Source organism: Rhinatrema bivittatum, chromosome 12 (assembly GCF_901001135.1).
Source record: "Rhinatrema bivittatum chromosome 12, aRhiBiv1.1, whole genome shotgun sequence".
Classification (NCBI taxonomy): domain Eukaryota; kingdom Metazoa; phylum Chordata; class Amphibia; order Gymnophiona; family Rhinatrematidae; genus Rhinatrema; species Rhinatrema bivittatum.
In genome coordinates this window covers 14,463,219-14,481,834 of record NC_042626.1, presented here as the reverse complement: position 1 = coordinate 14,481,834, position 18,616 = coordinate 14,463,219, and the positions used below count along the sequence as shown (strand labels likewise).

Here is an 18,616-nt window from a genome sequence, read left to right as displayed (position 1 = left end):
GAATAGCAGGGGGTACCGCAGGGTAGAACCGAGGTATATTACCAATGGGCTGCACAAAAGGGAGTGTTGTAAGTCCGAATTTTGTGGTGCATTGTGACAGCTCTGGTGACCCAGTACTGGCATTGTTTTGGATGCTGCAGATTAGGAATGAGCATTGGGTGGATGAACTGGGAAAATAAAATGAATCTAACAGAGCTACTTTCCATTATGCTAGTTGCCTCTCACTTTCTGTAGCACAAGAATTACCCTGTTGGATTATGAGATGACCCACCCCCCCCCATCCTGTGAACCTGCAAGAAGTCCCTGAACCCATCTTCAGTCAGCCATCTCTCACAAACCTTCCCAAGCATTGTTTTTAATTACCATTCTCCCTAAAATCACCATTTGACCTCTGATTACATTTAGTGCACCCACTAAGGAGGACTGAAACTAATTGCAATCTGCTCTGTAGAACTAATCTCTACCTGCTATGTTACTTCAGCTCTCCAGGTGCATGGCAGCAGCTTGTGATGTCCCTAGTCCTGAGATAGGTTAGTAAGCATTCATGCTAGGACTGTGACAGACCATTGGCCACTTTACAGCAGGGTTCAGCTGTCCATTGTTATGGAGGTCCCTTGCCTGTTTTCCTTATATCCCCTCAACCACGTGGTTCCTTACCTTACTGCACCTCGTGTACTTACATGCTGATAACTAGTCAAATTCCTCAGGGGGCTATTCTTTCCTGCACTCCCCGGCTTTATCCAAGCACACTCTGGCAAGAACCCAGAAACATCTTCCCTGCCAGCCCTCCTCAGCTAGATCCAGAAAAGTCTACCCTCTTTCCTCAGCCCAGTGCACACTGACCACCGTACTCCCCTCTTCTAAGCTTGGCCCCAGCACACTCTGCTCCCCTGCACAGAACTCTCTTCCCCCATCCTCAGGCCCACTCTGAGCCCCTTCCCTTGCCCCAACCCAATCCCAGCAATCTCCTTCAGCCTGGCCACAATTCTCTCCCCTCCCCCCCACCAGCATACTTTGTTCCCTCTCTCTTCAGCCTGAACCCAGAACTCTCTTGAGTCTCCCCTCCTGTCACCTCCATCCTGGATATTTGCCATCCCACCTCACCACCCTTCTCCAGCCTGACCCGATCCAAGCAATATTGCTGTTTTTTCCTCCTGTTCTGTGTTTTCTTTAGGCTGCCTGTTACTGTGGCTCCATCCAGTTCCGTGGTTTCCTGTGGCCCTGCAACAGCCCCCATGTCCTTTTACGCACGTAGGCTCCTCAGTTGCAGGTGGGGTCTGTATGAGCAGGCCCACCAGTCCTTGTATCAGCTGATCATACATAACTCTGAATTTACATGCATGCACCCAGCTCAGCAAGTTCCCCAGCTACGCACATATGCTCTTTAGCAGCTGGTGTACGCTTGCACACTCACCAGTCCCTCACAGACAAGCAGGCATCATTTTACCTAAGCTTGATATTTTTAGGATTGATATTGATAATATATTATTTGATTTTTCTTTTTAAAAATGAATTAAAACCACTCTGAACTAATGGGCAGCGTATTAGTGATTCAGCCAGCTAATGCCGGATGCCAGGAAGGAGAGGGTTAAGTCCAGTCAGCCAGTGCCCCAGAGCATGATACATGGTCTAACGTGACGGTAGAGGAGAGGAATGACCCAATCCACTGCGCGGGGGGCGGGGAGAAGCAGACTATACTTGGGATGCAGGGGAGGCACTGTGGCCAATGAAATGTGAAAGCTAAGCCTGATAAATCAGGCACAAAGGCAGGTATTTAGGAAGGAGGGATTTTCTTGAAATGCTGCAAAGCTGGATGGCTTCCCTTAGAAAGGACTTGTTAAGCCCTGCTCAGTTCTGCCCCCAGCAATACCTCATCTCATCTCCTCTCCTCTGTCCTTAACCTTTTATGAGCTCAGTTACCTTTCATTCTCTTTTAAAACATTCATCTCATATTTTGGTTGTAATTTTCCCCCTCCCCCTTCTGTTTACCTTCACAAAGCTGAGTTTCTGGCAGGCGGAGGAAGGATGGCAGTGTCCTGCACCAAAGAACAGTAGGAAAAAAAGGGGCCAAGCCGGGATCCAGCCCAGGAGAGAGTGGCTTAGACTGCAAGGACAAGAAGAGCAGTTTTAAAACAAAAGAATCTGGAAAGAAAAGACTTTTCACATTCAGTGGTGCAACAAGAAAATAAGTCATCAATTAGTGAAAAAGGACAAAAAGCAAATACATTGTGTTTATCCTGTGAGAAGCAGGTATGTGCTTGATAGGTAAAGAGCCTATGCCTTGAACAAAACGGTACATTATCTTTTGATGAGCAATAGAAACTCCACAGAGACTTTTCTGATGCTTTTTTTTTTTTTTAACATTTATTCCATGTTTTGAAAAACTCATTGGGTTGGAACTCCCCATATTTCATGTGGCTTTTAGCCTGGACGCTTGTGTAGAGAATGGAGGCGTAAGGTACAAAGGGCGTCAGGATCCTAAGGCCTGATAGCTTCCATACATTCCCATCCTGGAACAGGGAGTGAATACATCCTGTGGGATTTACATGACAATACGAACGCTTTGGTATTCAGTAGTATGTTCAAATGAATGTTCTGTAGGGGATCATTGCTCAAGCAAATAATGCCTGTATCTACCAGTGGACTTTAGTAGCACTTTTCTGGATATTAGTTCTGTACTTACAATCTGGGTTATCAGTATTGTCAGAAACATGAGAGCTATGAATAGGAGTCGTGTTGTAGATGGGAATATTTTGCTAGCATGGACCCTTCATCATTCTGGGATTGTAAAAGGTGACTGTATTTCTTACTGGTTCATACCTGCCTCTGGCCGGGAAGGGGCGAACAATTCCCTTCTCTGGTCTGCTGGCTGGAAACTGCCTCTGGATATTTTTAAGTCTACAAATGTATCCTAAAATGTATTTTATTTTAATGACAGTTGCTGCTGTACCTATATAGATTTTGTTTAATAGTATTTCAGCTGTGAAGTCTGGGCGGCTATCGGTAATAAAAGGAATGCAGTGATCAATGACAAAGAAATAACGAGGCCTGGAAGGGGTGGGCTAGGAGGTACTTTAAGCTCATGATTTAGCGGGAGTCACCTTTGTCTGAGGTTCTTCACAGTGGGTTTGGAAGCTGCTAATTGATGCATCTGTTCTAGTGGTACTTAGGCTGTGCCCGAGGCTCCCCCTTGTCTTCCATGGATGCAGAGTTGTCACACTCACTGCAGTTCTTCAGCCAGAGCCTCCCACCAACTGTGCAACATTCACATATTGTTTACGTGTTGGGAGACTCGAGCTTCTGTAGACTCAAAGAAGCCAAATATTTGTAATTTTACAGGGAAAAGAAATCTGATGCTTCCAGGTTGCATAGTGTTGAATAATTTAGGCTGATAAACCTGCAGTCATATTGAAGACAGAGTATATGCTTTCTTGTAGAGATGCTCAATCTGGTGATGTTTTCTTAATTCAGCTTCTGATACATGTATTTATTTCCTTTCTCTTACCCACTTAAAGATATTTGGGGGCTAACCCCATTGTGTGGCCATTGTACTGAGTGCTGCAGCACGGGAGGCTCTGGTTCTCGACACTCCTTTCTGCTGAAACCAGTGGGGGTCATAGAGTGGAGACATTCAAACTACAGGGAGGAAGAGGAGGCCACAACTACTACTGCAGCCCTGAGCATTAGTCTCAGAAGAGTCTCCCTTCCAGCCCTCAGCTAGTGAAAACTCCTGCCACGCCATCTAGACAGGGCTTGTGGGGAAGGGGGATGTATTTGCATGAAAATCATTTTTGACACAATTGTTTGGACTTTGCTTAAGTCCTCTGTTTGTGGCATCACAGTCTCCACTCTGAAGAATTAGGATGTAAGGTAGACAGCAGGTAATTCCTGCAGGACAGGAATCCTGATCTTTGTAGTAAACAGGAGAAATACATTGCATGGAAGCTGAATATTATGCAAGGCTTTCCTGAGCCAACAACAGATCTGGAAGGTTTGGTGATGTCTCTTCAAGGTACTCTGCAGAGAAGCTCCATCACCAGCATTTTTTAGCTACTGCACTGAAGACAGCCTTTGGCTGTGACTCTTGAGGTTCCAAGCATGATCTGCTAGTCAGATTTCCTTTTCTGAAGCTGCTAACCATCTCAGCTTCACACATGTGGACGTCAAGAGCAAATTCTGGCAGCAGACTTATGGTCTACTTTTTCTCTTCTTCCCTAGTTCATAAGATAAACTGTTTCTGTTTTTTGAATTTTCATCTGACTGTTACCAGCTGCAAATCTCAGCTAAGAGCTTTGCATAGGCACAAAGTTGAATTGGGAAAAAAACAGGGCTTGGCTTTTTTTCTTTTAATGAAAAGAAATGTTTAGTTCAATTTAAAGCTGCTGTATTCTTTATTCTGCTTGTTGTAGAAATGGTCTTCAAACTATCACTGAATCTGCTTTTTAAAGCACCTGCATAAAACAAGATCCGTGAGATAAATATATTCATATTAATTTTTTAGCTTTTTCTTTTTTGTAATGTACTTTCCCTTTCACCCATAAAGGGGTTTTTCCAGTGTATACTGTGCTTCAGGCATATGACTGAACTGGACTGTGTTTCTACAGTTCTTAGCAGGCAAATCATCCCCAGGAGCTGCATTTTTCTGCATTCCTGAGCTAGAGAAGCCCCTGTCTGGATCAACTCTTCACTTCGGTTTAGATTTTTTTGTGTATATGTAGCGTGAAAGTTTCATTGGTGTGAAGAGTTGAAAGCTCATTCATGGGATTTCCCCATATCTTGGGATCCAGGTTTGCCACATTGCAGTACTGTAGTGTTAGTATCAGCGCTTTAAAATTTTTACTTCAGTTTGAGCTTACCAGTGAAAAGATATGAGCTAAATACACAATAAATACATAAACATTTGAGATTTTAAACAAATGCAAATAGTGTTAGTGCAACTTATTTGCCCTAAACAGTGCAGGTAGAATAAATAATTCCTTATTGCACTAAGACCACAATTTTCTGTTTTGTACCATGTGCTATTGAATCTGCATCAGGGTATTCACTTGATTTGTAAAGTTTAGACTCTACCCCATCATGAATGACTTGTGTGATTCATTTTTGTTTTTAAAGAAACTAATGGCTCAGCTTTGCATTTCTTATATGGCTACAAGGTGCTGGGTCCTAGTTTCCCTTCTGGGTTTTATTGTGGCACTTCCTGCTAAGTGCAATTAAATCCCTCATTTCTAAAAATTAAAGTGCTAGTGTATTGTTAACCCTCTTGTACAGTTTCTATTGAAGAAAAAAAAATCAAATCAACATTTCATTCCAGCCTCACGATCTGCTTGCAACAAGTATTTCCTACAATCTCCATCATATGTTAGGAAACGTGCCCTATCCTGAACCCATACCCCAGAGGGAACAGTTCCTTTAAACTTTGCAAACTGAGTGAACAGCCCCTGCTTGAGACCAAATAGAACATGACTGAAATGTATGAATTTTCATTGAAAGTCTCCGAGACTTGATGTAAAAACGTTTTGATAATTCTCCTGCTTTGCCCATGGTTGTTGAATGATCGTGTCCCCAGTGGGGTTAGATACTTCTCCTGCCTTCTTATTATACAGGTATTCAGTCTCGGGCCAGAGGCCATGAAGGGGCTGCCCTCCACTCATAGGTCAGACACTTCATCTTAGTCAAAAAGAGGCTATGAAACAACTAGTGCTGTAAAGAATTGTGGTCTGGTACAATGACAAATTATTGGAACTATTCTGTCTATAGTTTGTTTGCTCGGGCTGTGTGTGTCCATAAGTGAAGATGGTTTTGCAACTATTGCCCATTTGTCATTAACTACAAAACACACAAGTCAGTAAAACACTGAGCGGACCCTGCTAAAGTTGGGAGAGTATCGAGTGGCTTCCATGGAGGAGGTTCTCTGGGTTCTAAGCTTATTTGCAGCCATTGTCCTCTTTATGCAAATTAAAACAGAATGGACTTTGGTTTCATTTTTGGAAACTGATTTAGTTTTGATTTACTTCTGAATTTTAGTATTAATGCTGCTATGAAGGCACCTTTTTAACATGTAGCAATTGAGCAAAAGTAGTTTATATCACTAAATAAATCTTCTGTACATGAAATTAAATCAGCCTGGAAGGTTTTACTGATTCCAGTAATCTCTGCCAAAGGTAATACAAGCCATTTCCATGGATAGCATCAAGTAAGAGGGGGAAGCACCAGCTGCATTGGTCACAAGTTGGCTTTTGATCCTTATAACACCATGATGGTACTGTGCAACTACTGGCCCTTTTTTTCCTTGGGACCATATGCCAGCTGTGTTTACCTTAGTAGTAATAGCAATTACAATCAGACCCTTCCAATCCCAGTCCTGCAACTGCACACCTTGAGGTGCTTGGAGGGGCCAGTGTATGGTACATTAAGGAAGTAATGGTGCTGCTTTAATCTCTTTAGCTTTAGTTCACATCAGATCTTTGTTTCTATTTTTTTGAGACTAATATGAGTCTAGTTCAGTCTGCAATATGCACGTTTGCCTGATTTTGTGACGAATGGCAGTGGGGCTGATTTGTAACAAACCTGTTATTTAATCTTTTGTCTCTGTATTTTGATACTTGAATGAATTCTGTTTCTCTGTATATACAATTGTTAATCTGTGTCTGATTTGTTGTCTGAATTATAAACTTTGTGCCAGTATAAATTGAAGCTGACCTGTATGAGCAGCACCTTGCACTGACCTCATTACAGGAGAGAATGTAAATAACCCTGGCCTTCCAGAGTTCCTGTTTGTTATTTTCATAATTGTATAACCTAGAACAGAATTAATAAATGAAAAAGATCAAACTATAACTTTGTACCCTAGTGTATTTACGCAATCGAATCATTTAATATCATTGTGTGTGGGGACAATGAGGCTATTAAAACACAGCTTTATCTTAAAAAAAAACCAAAAACAAAAAACTCCAAAAATGAAATCCCTGAATAATATGAATGAAGGTTTTCCTTTCTTGGAAATGATAGTGGATGGGTTGGGAAAGGATGCTAAACATACAGCAGCAGTGCCACCTACTGGCTGTATCTGAATTTAACAGAAAGATCTGCACTTGGGAGGACCGAGTTTTATACTTTTAAGACACCACTGCCTATGTCTGAAATTCCATTGAAATTACAACTATCTCCTGTTGCCTACATATTTTAAGTTGCAAAATATCTTCTAAGACAAAGGTTATCATGCAGATAAAATATCTCCTTCCAACGTAGAAGCAGCCAGTCAGCACCACCACGTATTCCTTTCCTAAGAATCTGTTATTGTAAGCTTAGGTGACTGCAGATATATTAAGTACTCTTCAGGTTTGCAAAAACTGTAAGTACGAACATTATAGTGTCAAAAGGAACTAAATTGAAAAGCTCTGTGTAATATAATTAAACATTACAGAATGATTAGCAATGCGGGTAACATGAATTGTGTACACCTTGTACAAATTGCATGGAACAAACACAACAGGTTTTTAGTGATGGGAAAAAGAAAATAAATCCAGAGATAAAGCAGAATTTTCTGGTAGGAAAAATAAGCAATCTCCATGGACCTAGATCAGGGAGAGGCACCTCTGGCCTTCAAGTGCCACAAACAGGTTTGGTTTTCAGGATATCCAAAATCAATATGCATGAGAGAGATCATCATTGTGGCTATCCTGAAAACCAGTCCTGTTTGTGGCTCTTGAGGATTGGGGATGGCCATCACTGATGTGTTCCATTTAATAAATGACCAGTTGGGACTTTACAATGGAAATAATAAAGAAAAAATGGTCAATTTAAATGAACTTGTTTTCCATTCCAAAACTGTTTCTTCCAGTTGGTTGGATATGATGCACACAGAGCATTGACAAACTCTGGGGGTAGGGAGACTCAGCCACATTGCAATGGAGACACTTACTGGCCAGACATAGCCCACAATTGCAGGGTTCCGTAAGTACAGTATATACTCCTGGGGGAACTTGGAGCAGGCCCTGGCGTGCTGCAAGCAGAGCCCATCCCACTCAGCGAACATGGTGCAGATCCCAACAGCTGCAAGAGGAGCTCATCCTGCTCACGGTAAAGATGGTGCAGGTCCTGGCGACCGTGAGCAGAGCCCATCTCGCTCACGGTGAAGATGGCATAGGCCCTGGTGAGAGCGAGTCTGTGTGTGTGAGAGAAGAGAGCATGTATGAGTGTGCGTGCATGGGTGTGCATGCCAAGAGAGGGAGCCTATGTGAGGAGATGTGAAGAAGTTGCATATGTGTGAGACTGGGAGCTGATGTATGTGTGAAAAAGGGATTGTGTGTATGGGAGGGAGGGTGCTTGTTTGTGAGAGAGGAAACCTCTGTGTATGCATGTGTGAAAGATCCTGTGTGAAGGGATGTGTATGTGAGAAAGGGGGCCTCTGTGTAGAGAGAGATGTGTGTAAGAAAGAGAGAGATCCATAGCCTGTGTGAGAGAAAGGGAGCCCATGTGAGGGTGTTTGTGTGAGTAAGAGAGAGGGAGTCTGTATGAGGGGATGTGTGTGAGAAACAGAAGAGAGCCTATATGATGGTGTGTGCATGAGAGAGGGACAGAGGAAACCTGTGGGAGTGGAGATAGAGTGGAAGGGGTTGAGGAGGGGAGAGATAGTGGAGGATGGAGGAATTGGGGCCTGAGAAGGCAAAGTGAAGGAAGACTGGCCAGGGGAGTAGGGAGAGAGGCTGGAAGGGACACTTACAGTGTACTTTAGGGAAATTCTGCTGAAAATATTTAAAATTCTGCATCTTTAAGTAATAATTTTTTTCTGTATTACCTTTTAAATTAATTACTTAGACTGTCATGTGTATTGTTATTTTGACCAATATTTATTTATTTATATTTATTTATTAGCTTTTATATATCGACATCTGTGGGTACATCATGCTGGTTTACAATATAGGAGGAAAATTACAAAAAACCAGGGGGGGGGGGGGGGAGAGGGGAGCAGATAGGAAGAGAGAAGGGGCAAGAGAAGAGAGGGAAAAGAATTTTAAAATTTTTTTTGCACAGAATTCCCCCAGGAGTACATATAGTGAAAAAACCCCTATGTAGTTGCAAATGAAAGCTCAAAATGCTATATGTAGTTCAACAAAGACTGGTTCTGATTGAACTGGAAGCCCAAAAGAGCAGGAGCAAAATCGCCATGCCCAAACATTAACAAATAAATAAATAGTACTAATAATTAAATTTAAAAATAAAAATTTAAAGCAGAACAGTTTGCTCCATTCCAAGCACTGGAGTACTCTGATATCAAATCATTGCTCAAGGCAACATTTCAGTTAAGAAAAGGGGCTTTACAAGACAGAACACAGAGACATAGTACATGGCAGCAGAAAAAAGGGCAAGAGGTCCATGCAGTCTGCTAAGCATGCTTTTTTCAAGGTAGTAACTGCCGCTCCATACACATTACGCCTTTTCTTCATTTCCATCTTTAAGCCACTAGGGAACTTCTGTATTTATCCTACAACCTTTTGAATTCCATTACCATTCTTGCCCTCCCTATCTCTTCCCAGAGGGCATCCCCTGCATCAACCCATTTCAATGAAGAAATATTTCCTGATATTCTTGAGTCTATTCTTCTGGAGTTTCATATCATGACCCCTAGTTCTACAGCATTCTTTCCACTGGAAAAGTATGGTTCTTGTGCATTTATACCTTTTAAGATGTTTAAGTCTGTATCCTATCTCCCCTGTCTCTCCTGTCCTACAGGATATACATATTCAGGTCCTCAAGATGTTTAAGTCTGTATCCTACCTCCCCTGTCTCTCCTCTCCTACAGGATATACATATTCAGGATACAGATATTCAGGTCCTTTAGCATCACAGTTTTTAATGCAAACGCCACACCATTCTGGACTGCTTCCTTATTCTTCCCCGATTTCCGCTTTTTGAGTTTCTTTTGTACTTTTTGAATGCTGATCTTTCTATCATTTTTTTCAGCCATTTATTTGGAGAGCCAAATCTATTTTCTTTACTTTTTATTTCCTTTTCTTACATAAAGATTTATTGCTGTTATAACTCCTTCCAATTTGGTTCACTGTTCCACTTTGCCCATCTTTTCCCAGCTCCTTTTCAAGGCACATTTCCATTTTACCAGAATCCGTATTTTTTAAATCCAAGACTTGATATCTGTGCGACTTCTCTCCATCTTGGCCGTTATATGAAACCATAACCATCTGATGTTCACTGGTGCTCAGTGGGCACTTACCGAGACATTAGAGATACTGTCTCCCTTATGTGTACCAAGAGCAGTATCACAGGTTCTGCAGAAGGGATAGTCCAAGCCATCTCTGGCAGATTAAAATCGCCGATGAGCAACATCTCCCAAATCCTTCCCTCCTTTGGGATATCTCTGTCCTCTGTTTGGCAGAGACCTATGGGCCACACCAGAGTAGATGGATGTGCCATTGTCTCTTAAGAGAGCCCACAACGGCGCTTGTATGGCTTTAAAATGACTTCTTGTATTTGGTACCACTTATCCAACTGAAACATTTGTTTTAAAGCTGTAAATTATTTTAAAATGTTCTGACTTCTATTTAAACAATAATCTTGGATGTTAACTGGCAGCTAACATCCTGTCCAGAGGACATCATTGCTATTGAAAGCTAAATGTGTTTGTTTTAGAAAGTTAATAGTCACATTGTGAGTCCAATGTAAACCTCAGTGGGGTGCTCAGTATATACCACAGAGGTTTAAATCAACTTACAAAAGGACTGAAAAACAGACTTTATTTTTATTTACTAAAAGGTAAAAAGCAGGTCAGTTGGTGATGATAGACTATGCTGGTTCCTGTGTAGCTCATTACACTCCTGCAGGAAAGGGAATGAGGAGGACATACCTGCTAGAGGGGAAAATCATGATGTTAATTTGTATTTCTTGCAGGAAAGTCAGGCTAGAAAGCCCTTGCTGATTGGATTTGGTATGCCATAATATCAGCAAAGCATTTACAAGAAACAATATAGAAACAGGAAAAAAGCTTTCTGTAGAACTATTGTCATTCCTCTTCTCTCCAATGTATTTTATTTTAGGATGGCTTCACTTTCACCCCAGGCCCCTTTTCTTTTCCATTTGTTACAGTCTCAAGTACAAAAACAAAGTTTGCAGAGCCATCAATGGCCTGCAACAAATTTAAGTGAAGACTTATCACAACAATTGACTCTATGCACTTCCCCAGCCCCACCCACTCACAATCACCCCTTTATAAGTACAGGAACCCACACAAACCATTCATTACTCACTCAGCAGATGGCAATGTCCTCTAAAGCAGACACATTGTCATATAATGGCACTATTTGGGATCCCAGTCTTGTGTACAAACACTTCCTTCTAGTTCGTATGATTGTATGTGAGAAATCCTTTGTAATGAAAGAATTTAGATGCCATGAATAACTCAAACTGGTGCAGCACCTGCCCTCCCCTCTTACTCTGTTTATATTAAGTACCTTGGGATATTCAGTTAATAAGATAACTACACTGGCTTATGGCAGGAAAAATTCCATACAGGTATTTTTCTCTGGTTTAAAAACATTCATAAAGCACCTGCAAATGTACAGTTTTCAAAGCTCTGTATAAAATAAACATTCTGCTGTCTTTCTTTTTTAAATCCTTTCTTGCAAAGAAAGTTTTACTAATGTCATCTGGTCACCTCCAAAAAAGGTGTACCATTCACAGCCTGGATTGTCTTCCTTCTCCTCCCATAAATGCTGCAAACAGTTTTCAGTTTTTATTTTATGTTTTCCTGAGAATTTCAATGTTATTACAACAAAAAATGTGAGCAATTAATGGAAAAAATGACATTTTTCTAGGTAAATATTTTTGTACTTGGTAATAAAAACTTAAATATCTAGGGAAAATAAAATACAAATTGAAAACAAAGATCTCAAGGTTACAAAGCACTGCAACAACATCCAACTGTATCTGCCAGGTTATGACTTCTTCCATCTATCCATTGGTGCTGTTCTGATGTATGCTCTTCACTAGCTACCACTGCCAAGGATACTATCTAGCTATTCATTCGTAGGATTCTACCCTGCCTTTCTCCCTAGGAAACTCAAAGCAGCTTATAAAATTTAAATACTTTTAAAAAAATGCAACATTATTATTTTACAAAATACAATTAAAATATATAGTTGAGAAAGAAGTGATAACCATCCATCATGGGAATACATTCCAAGTTTAAAGTGGTATTTCTAAAATCAGTGTTCTTTACAAAACAACTAGTATACTCTCCTGTAATGTAAGCTTCAGACAAATCCATGCTGGTGAAAATGGATAAAAACTTCCCCAAAGGCAATCCACATGCAAATAGAATAAAATGGTATACTGCTGTCTCCTTGTTCTGAAATCTGAATGGATCTTCGAAACACTAGTCTTGCTAAAGGGTGCCACATCTCCATATTCCCATTTTCAAATACTCTCCTATGTTTTTCCATTCAACAATATCCTAACATCTAATGTGCTTTGGCTTTCTTTATTTTATTAATCACTTAAGTGAGGCTCTCCAAAGGAAATGATTTTATGTATTCAATAATGATTGGTATTAAATATGTTGCATGCCACCCTAACGAGCTTCCTAAGCTTTGAATTATAAAATACAACACTGGAACTCAATTGTCATCCATTTTTTTTTTCCAGCCATCTGTTCCATTTCCTGAGGGTGCCACACATGTTTCTACTGAAAATGCTGAACTTTGGACTGGAGCAACAGTTACTCAGTTCCAGGGTGTTTTCATTCCCCTTCCCAAGGAGCACATGAGTCGGAAATCAAACCCAGGTCTTCCACTTTAGAGTACAAATTACTAAGAATTGGCCCATGAAGTTTACGGAAGGTATCTTTTGCCATCGTCTTGACTAGTACAAGCCTTGAACAAACAGAACCTCACTGCGTCATCCTCTTGTCTAAACGTACACGCAATACTGTTCTGATCAAAGGCACCATAACAGCCACTGCTGTGATAAAGTAATTTGTGAGTGTCATTGCTATCTTTGATTTCCATTCAAAATTAGTCTTGTAGTTTGCATGGACTTGGCTTTTCAGTAGATGTCATTCTACACCTTAAGATTTATTAAGGTGATCAAGCAGCGATAGCGTGACTACTGATAGCACAAACTCACTTTAAACATAAAAGATTGACTTGTTGCATTTTAAAATGGCTTAGGTTTTTGGCCATAGTATTCCTTGCTCTTTCAACCATAGGAGAATAAAACCTTGCTGTATAGGCTTTATACTAAAGGGAGGAGTAAAATCTCTTTCACTAATTTACCTTAACATTGACATGTACAGAATCAGGCATTCAAGCAGTAACTTGCTTGAACTGAACACACAATCCTAATAGACATGGCAAATGCTTTCATTCTCCAGATGTCTGGCAATACAAATCCTTACAACCACAGTAGATAAATAGTTCAGCTCTGGGGATTTGCCACTTCCTAGCATCGGTTTTATTTTTTTAATCAATTCACATAGCCTTACCACTGAAGCCGAAACATTTTTTCCATAATATGTTGTGGTTTTTAGTGGGAGAAAAAAAAAGTTAGTCTATTTGAAAATAACAATAATTTGCATGCCACTCCATTCTCTGGAGACAGACAAAGCCAAAGTATTAAGTTCTCTTTTTGTTGTAGTTCAAAATGTTGGTAAATCTTTTTTACTAGTGTTTTTTTAAATAATCATTTGTTAGCAATTTTAATATCATATTTAAGATCATGAGAGGTCTTGAAAGAGTAGATGTGACTTGGTTATTTACACTTTCGAACAATAGAAGGACTAGGGGGCATTCCATGAAGTTAGCAAGTAGCACATTTAAGACTAATCGGAGAAAATTCTTTTTCACTCAACGCACAATAAAGCTCTGGAATTTGTTGCCAGAGGATGTGGTTAGTGTAGTTAGTGTAGCTGGTTTCAAAAAAGGTTTGGATAAGTTCTTGGAGGAGAAGTCCATTAATGGCTATTAATCAATTATACTTAGGGAATAGCCACTGCTATTAATTATATCAGTAGAATGGGATCTTCTTAGTGTTTGGGTAATTGCCAGGTTCTTGTGGCCTGGTTTTGGCCTCTGTTGGAAACAGGATGCTGGGCTTGATGGACCCTTGGTCTGACCCAGCATGGCAATTTCTTATGTTCTAATATATATCCAGAACGCGTTTCAGCCTATGGGATGTTGACATGCATTTAGTTGCCATGAGGGCAGCTGGAGAATGTTAATGCCCTGTTCCCCAGCATTTGTACTGTGCACTATATCCTAGGTTTCCCCTTTTTCACAGCCATTTTCCCAGTTTCAGGCCTGCTGAAGTGTATTGGTGCTATTCTCAATGTGCTAACAGGGCACTTGGCTTCACTGCCAGCACTAAAGAACTTCAAAGAGTTGTAACTGGAAATGCTGCTATCTGCTGGTAGAGAGGGGAACTATCGTGAGAAAAACAGAAGCGAGATACCAAAAAGGGGTAAGAAGAAGGGTCTTCAGATGGGAGGGGAGGAGACAAAAGAGAACGAGGTAAAAGAGTTGATGTAAAAGGTGTGAGCAAGGGAGGAGGGAGGAGAAAACTTGAAAATGTTTTTTGTTCATAAGTCTTTTTAATTTTAATTCTTAGTTTTTCAAATGTGATCTCTACTTTGACCATTTTTTAAAAAATAGTTTAGTTTTTTGCATGTAATATAATTGCTTTTCATGAAAAAATCATAGCCTTGCACAAGCTTCCTGAATAGCATTTGCCCTAGCTTAGCTGCCCTAGCTTAGCAATTTAAATAAAAAAAAAAAAAATCAACAAAGGTTTGCTTGCATTAATGGGAATAAGATTAAACATTACTATTTTACACTATCTAAGACATGCACACTTGTTCAATCTGATCACTGAGAAGTAATATGAATTACTTAACGGATAAACCTTTTAAAATGTTTAACACCGGCAAGTCTGTCTGAAGGACTTGCTCAAGTCTGAGTATTTGAACAACAAATTGTGGTTGTCAAGTATCAGAAAAAGAAATTCGGGCAAGTAAGTTTTGTATGTGCTGCAAAAATTCTAATTTGATTTTGATGTATGGGTCTCAAGATTCACTTTATGAAGATTGGGCATATCGCTGGCATTTTCTAGGGACTAAACTCTTGTCTTGGTGGTGTTGGGTGAATGCTGAGTATCACTGCAATCACCCAAAGATGCATTCTTTTGACATAGTTCTCCCTTATGCTCCTAAAAAAAAGAGGAATGGGTTCATTGTGATTTAAGTAAACAAACATACCACTAGCTTCTTTTATTTTTTTTGTCTACTTTTCTCAAAGCTATTTTCATTGATAACTCACTTAAACCAGAATGCATAATCCATCTTGGAGCTGAGAACCTGACAGGGCTACTGGTGGTCTACCAAGCCCCTCAAAATAACTTACAACCTTTCTTGAATGGATGGTTTTTACAGTGGTGACAAAGATTCCACAGCTTGTGATCACGGGCACCTTTAACTTACATATAGAAAACCCACCATTACACACGCTGGATTTCCTCACCACTATGATGACACTCGGTCTCACTCAGGCTGTGACATCCCCTACACATGAGAAGGGACACATACTGGACCTAAATCTTCCACATAAGGGTGAACAATCCAGAACATCATGAGGATGGCATTAAGATAATGCTGCTTTCATGGTCCAGTGACTCACTAATTAAGTTCTCCCTCTGTAGTGACTTACAGAGATGGACACTACATGTTCCCTGAAAATAATGTGGAAGAAGAAATACCAGACTCTCCAAAACTTGTTAAAAATCCTAGACTTTAGACAAGAATTGACAAGAAGCTAGCATCGGTGACAGATCAGGTAAAACTATGGAATGAAATACTAGCAAAAGGCAGGGCCAAAATTACCCCATGAAAAAAAGTCTTATATTCTCCCCACAGATGCTCCCTTTGGAACTCTCAAGACCTTCAAGCTTTAAAATGACAAGAATGGTACAAAACACTTCTCAAGGATGACAGACTACAGTGCAAACTGTATATGACTACTTACCACAGAGCAATAAATAGGCCGAAAAAAAGATACGTTTTCACAGTGTATTGAACAAGCTCCAAACCCAAACAAGAAATTGTTTAAAATAGTAAATGGCTGCTATAATCTCCACCTTTAAATGTAAACTAACATTGAATGACGTTGCCTCTTTCTTTCAGAACAAAATCAAGGACCTCCGCACTTTCGAGACATCGCCCATACAAAGAGAAGCTTAACTCTGAGTACATTACAGGTATGGGACTCGTTTACTCCAATCACTGTGAAGACAATGGCTGCCCTATGCCCAAACAATCTGTATCCTTGACCCTTGCTCATCCAAGTTAGTGAAAATGGTAAGTGAAGGCCTCATAATATGAGCATCCAAAATTGTAAACTCCTCCCTCTTGGAGCAATTGCTACCTACAGATTTGAAAAGAGCAATGGTTTGACCATTACTTGAAAAAAAAATATTGGCCTATATCCAGACAAACCTGAAAACTACTGCTCAGTATCCAGCATTCCTTTTCTGGGGAAACTAGTTGAACATACAGTGCAAACTGAATTAAATGACTAGTTGATAGAGAGAAACTAGCTGGACATTTGCAAATTCAGATTCAGACAAGGTCATGGAACAGAGATGGTCCTTGTCACCCTACTGATTGATCTCAGATACCACGAGAGAAGCCAGGCAGAGGTTCTAGTGCTACAGGATTTATCAACTGCTTTTGATAGTAGATCACAATATCATAACACCGCTAGCAAAGGACAGCCTAGGTAGCAAAGGTCCTAATTTGGTTTAACTTCTTTCTGTTTGACAGATACCTTGGACCTTGACATGGTGGGGTTCCCCAGGGCTCCAGATTATTACCAGTGCTTTCCAACATCCACCTCCAACTACTAAACACAGCAGCTTTGAATTTTTTATTATAAAAGCTTGCATTGATGTGGACGATGTCCAACTGGTATAACCAATGAACTCAAACCCATAATGAAGCTAAATCTCTCAGCCACCCAAGAGTGAACCAAAAATAACAAACTCCATCTGAATCCCAACAAAACAGAGATTTCATGCGTACAAAAAAACCCAGACAAGTCCCTGATCTGAAAATCACATTCAGAACCTATGAATTCCCTCTAAAAACACAGGTAAAAATCATGGCGTTATGCTGGACTCTGAACAAACCATGCTCTCACAAATCCTGGAAACAGTAAAGAGCTGCCTCTTTCAGCTATGTAACTTAAGGGAGACTCTATCCTTTCATCAAGAAGAGGAATTAAATAAGAACATAAGAAAATGCCATACTGGGTCAGACCAAGGGTCCATCAAGCCCAGCATCCTGTTTCCAACAGTGGCCAATCCAGGCCATAAGAACCTGGCAAGTACCCAAAAACTAAGTCTATTCCATGTTACCATTGCTAATGGCAGTGGCTATCTCTAAGTGAACTTAATAGCAGGTAATGGACTTCTCCTCCAAGAACTTATCCAATCCTTTTTTAAACACATCTATACTAACTGCACTAACCACATCCTCTGGCAACAAATTCCAGAGTTTAATTGTGCACAGAGTAAAAAAGAACTTTCTCCGATTAGTTTTAAATGTGCCCCATGCTAACTTCATGGAGTGCCCCCTAATCTTTCTGTTATCTGAAAGAGTAAATAACCGATTCACATCTACCCGTTCTAGACCTCTCATGATTTTAAACATCTCTATCATATCCCCCCTCAGCTGTCTTCTCCAAGCTGAACAGTCCTAACCTCTTTAGTCTTTCCTCATAGGGAAGCTGTTCCATTCCCTTTATCATTTTGGTAGCCCTTCTCTGTACCTTCTCCATCGCAACTATATCTTTTTTGAGATGTGGCGACCAGAACTGTACACAGTATTCAAGGTGTGGTCTCACCATGGAGCGATACAGAGGCATTATGACATTTTCCGTTTTATTCACCATTCCCTTTCTAATAATTCCCAACATTCTGTTTGCTTTTTTGACTGCCGCAGGTGCTATAAATTCAAAACCCTGACACTGATTGTCAAGGCTCTAAGAGGATTCAAACCTGTTTAGTAGAGCGAGAAAGTGAGAGAGCATGTCCTTCAACATGCCACCAATCCTCATTTGCATCCTCCATTACAATTTAATCAAAGAAATTAAAAGAACAAATACCCATTGATGATCTTTCTTGGGAACAGCACTGGCTCGCATCCCTATGGAACTTTCTCAGAAAAATTCTGCCAAATCCATGACTACTCCCACTTCAGGAAGCATTAAAAGTCTGGCTTTTCTCCCACGCCTTTAATACCAAACCTAAAACTTCTTTCACCCTGGAAAGTATCAGAAACCTACACCCCTACAGGTCCTAGAAATAAACTGGCTGCTATAAACTACCTGGCACCATATGAGGGCCTTGAAGTACTGCTACAAACATTGGGGTGTTTTTTTGTTTTGTTTTTTTTACTGTGATGTTTATTTCAAGTTTGGATTAGAATTGTTAAACTGCTACTGATCTCTTATATGATGCCGTTCTAATAGCTTGTACTCCTCCTTGGATGAATTTCTTATTCCAAAAAAGTGGATAATAAATCCAAACAAAATAAATAACTTGCAGAGATAAGATG

The 18,616-nt window shown here is 40.3% G+C and overlaps 1 protein-coding gene across 17 annotated transcripts in view; it reads left to right on the top strand.

Annotated features, from left to right (window-relative positions):
- Positions 1-6,834, top strand: part of ANKS1A (ankyrin repeat and sterile alpha motif domain containing 1A) — a 171,490-nt gene extending 164,656 nt beyond the window's left edge. For all 17 annotated transcript variants that reach the window (XR_003852260.1, XR_003852258.1, XR_003852259.1 and 14 more), the window contains one exon: positions 2,000-6,834. Coding sequence is in view for 13 of the 17 variants with exons in the window: in XM_029574029.1 (XP_029429889.1) it covers positions 2,000-2,055 (56 nt within the window). In the remaining 4 variants the exon portion in view is untranslated. The remainder of the gene's footprint in view (positions 1-1,999) is intronic.
- The last annotated feature ends 11,782 nt before the right edge of the window (positions 6,835-18,616 follow it).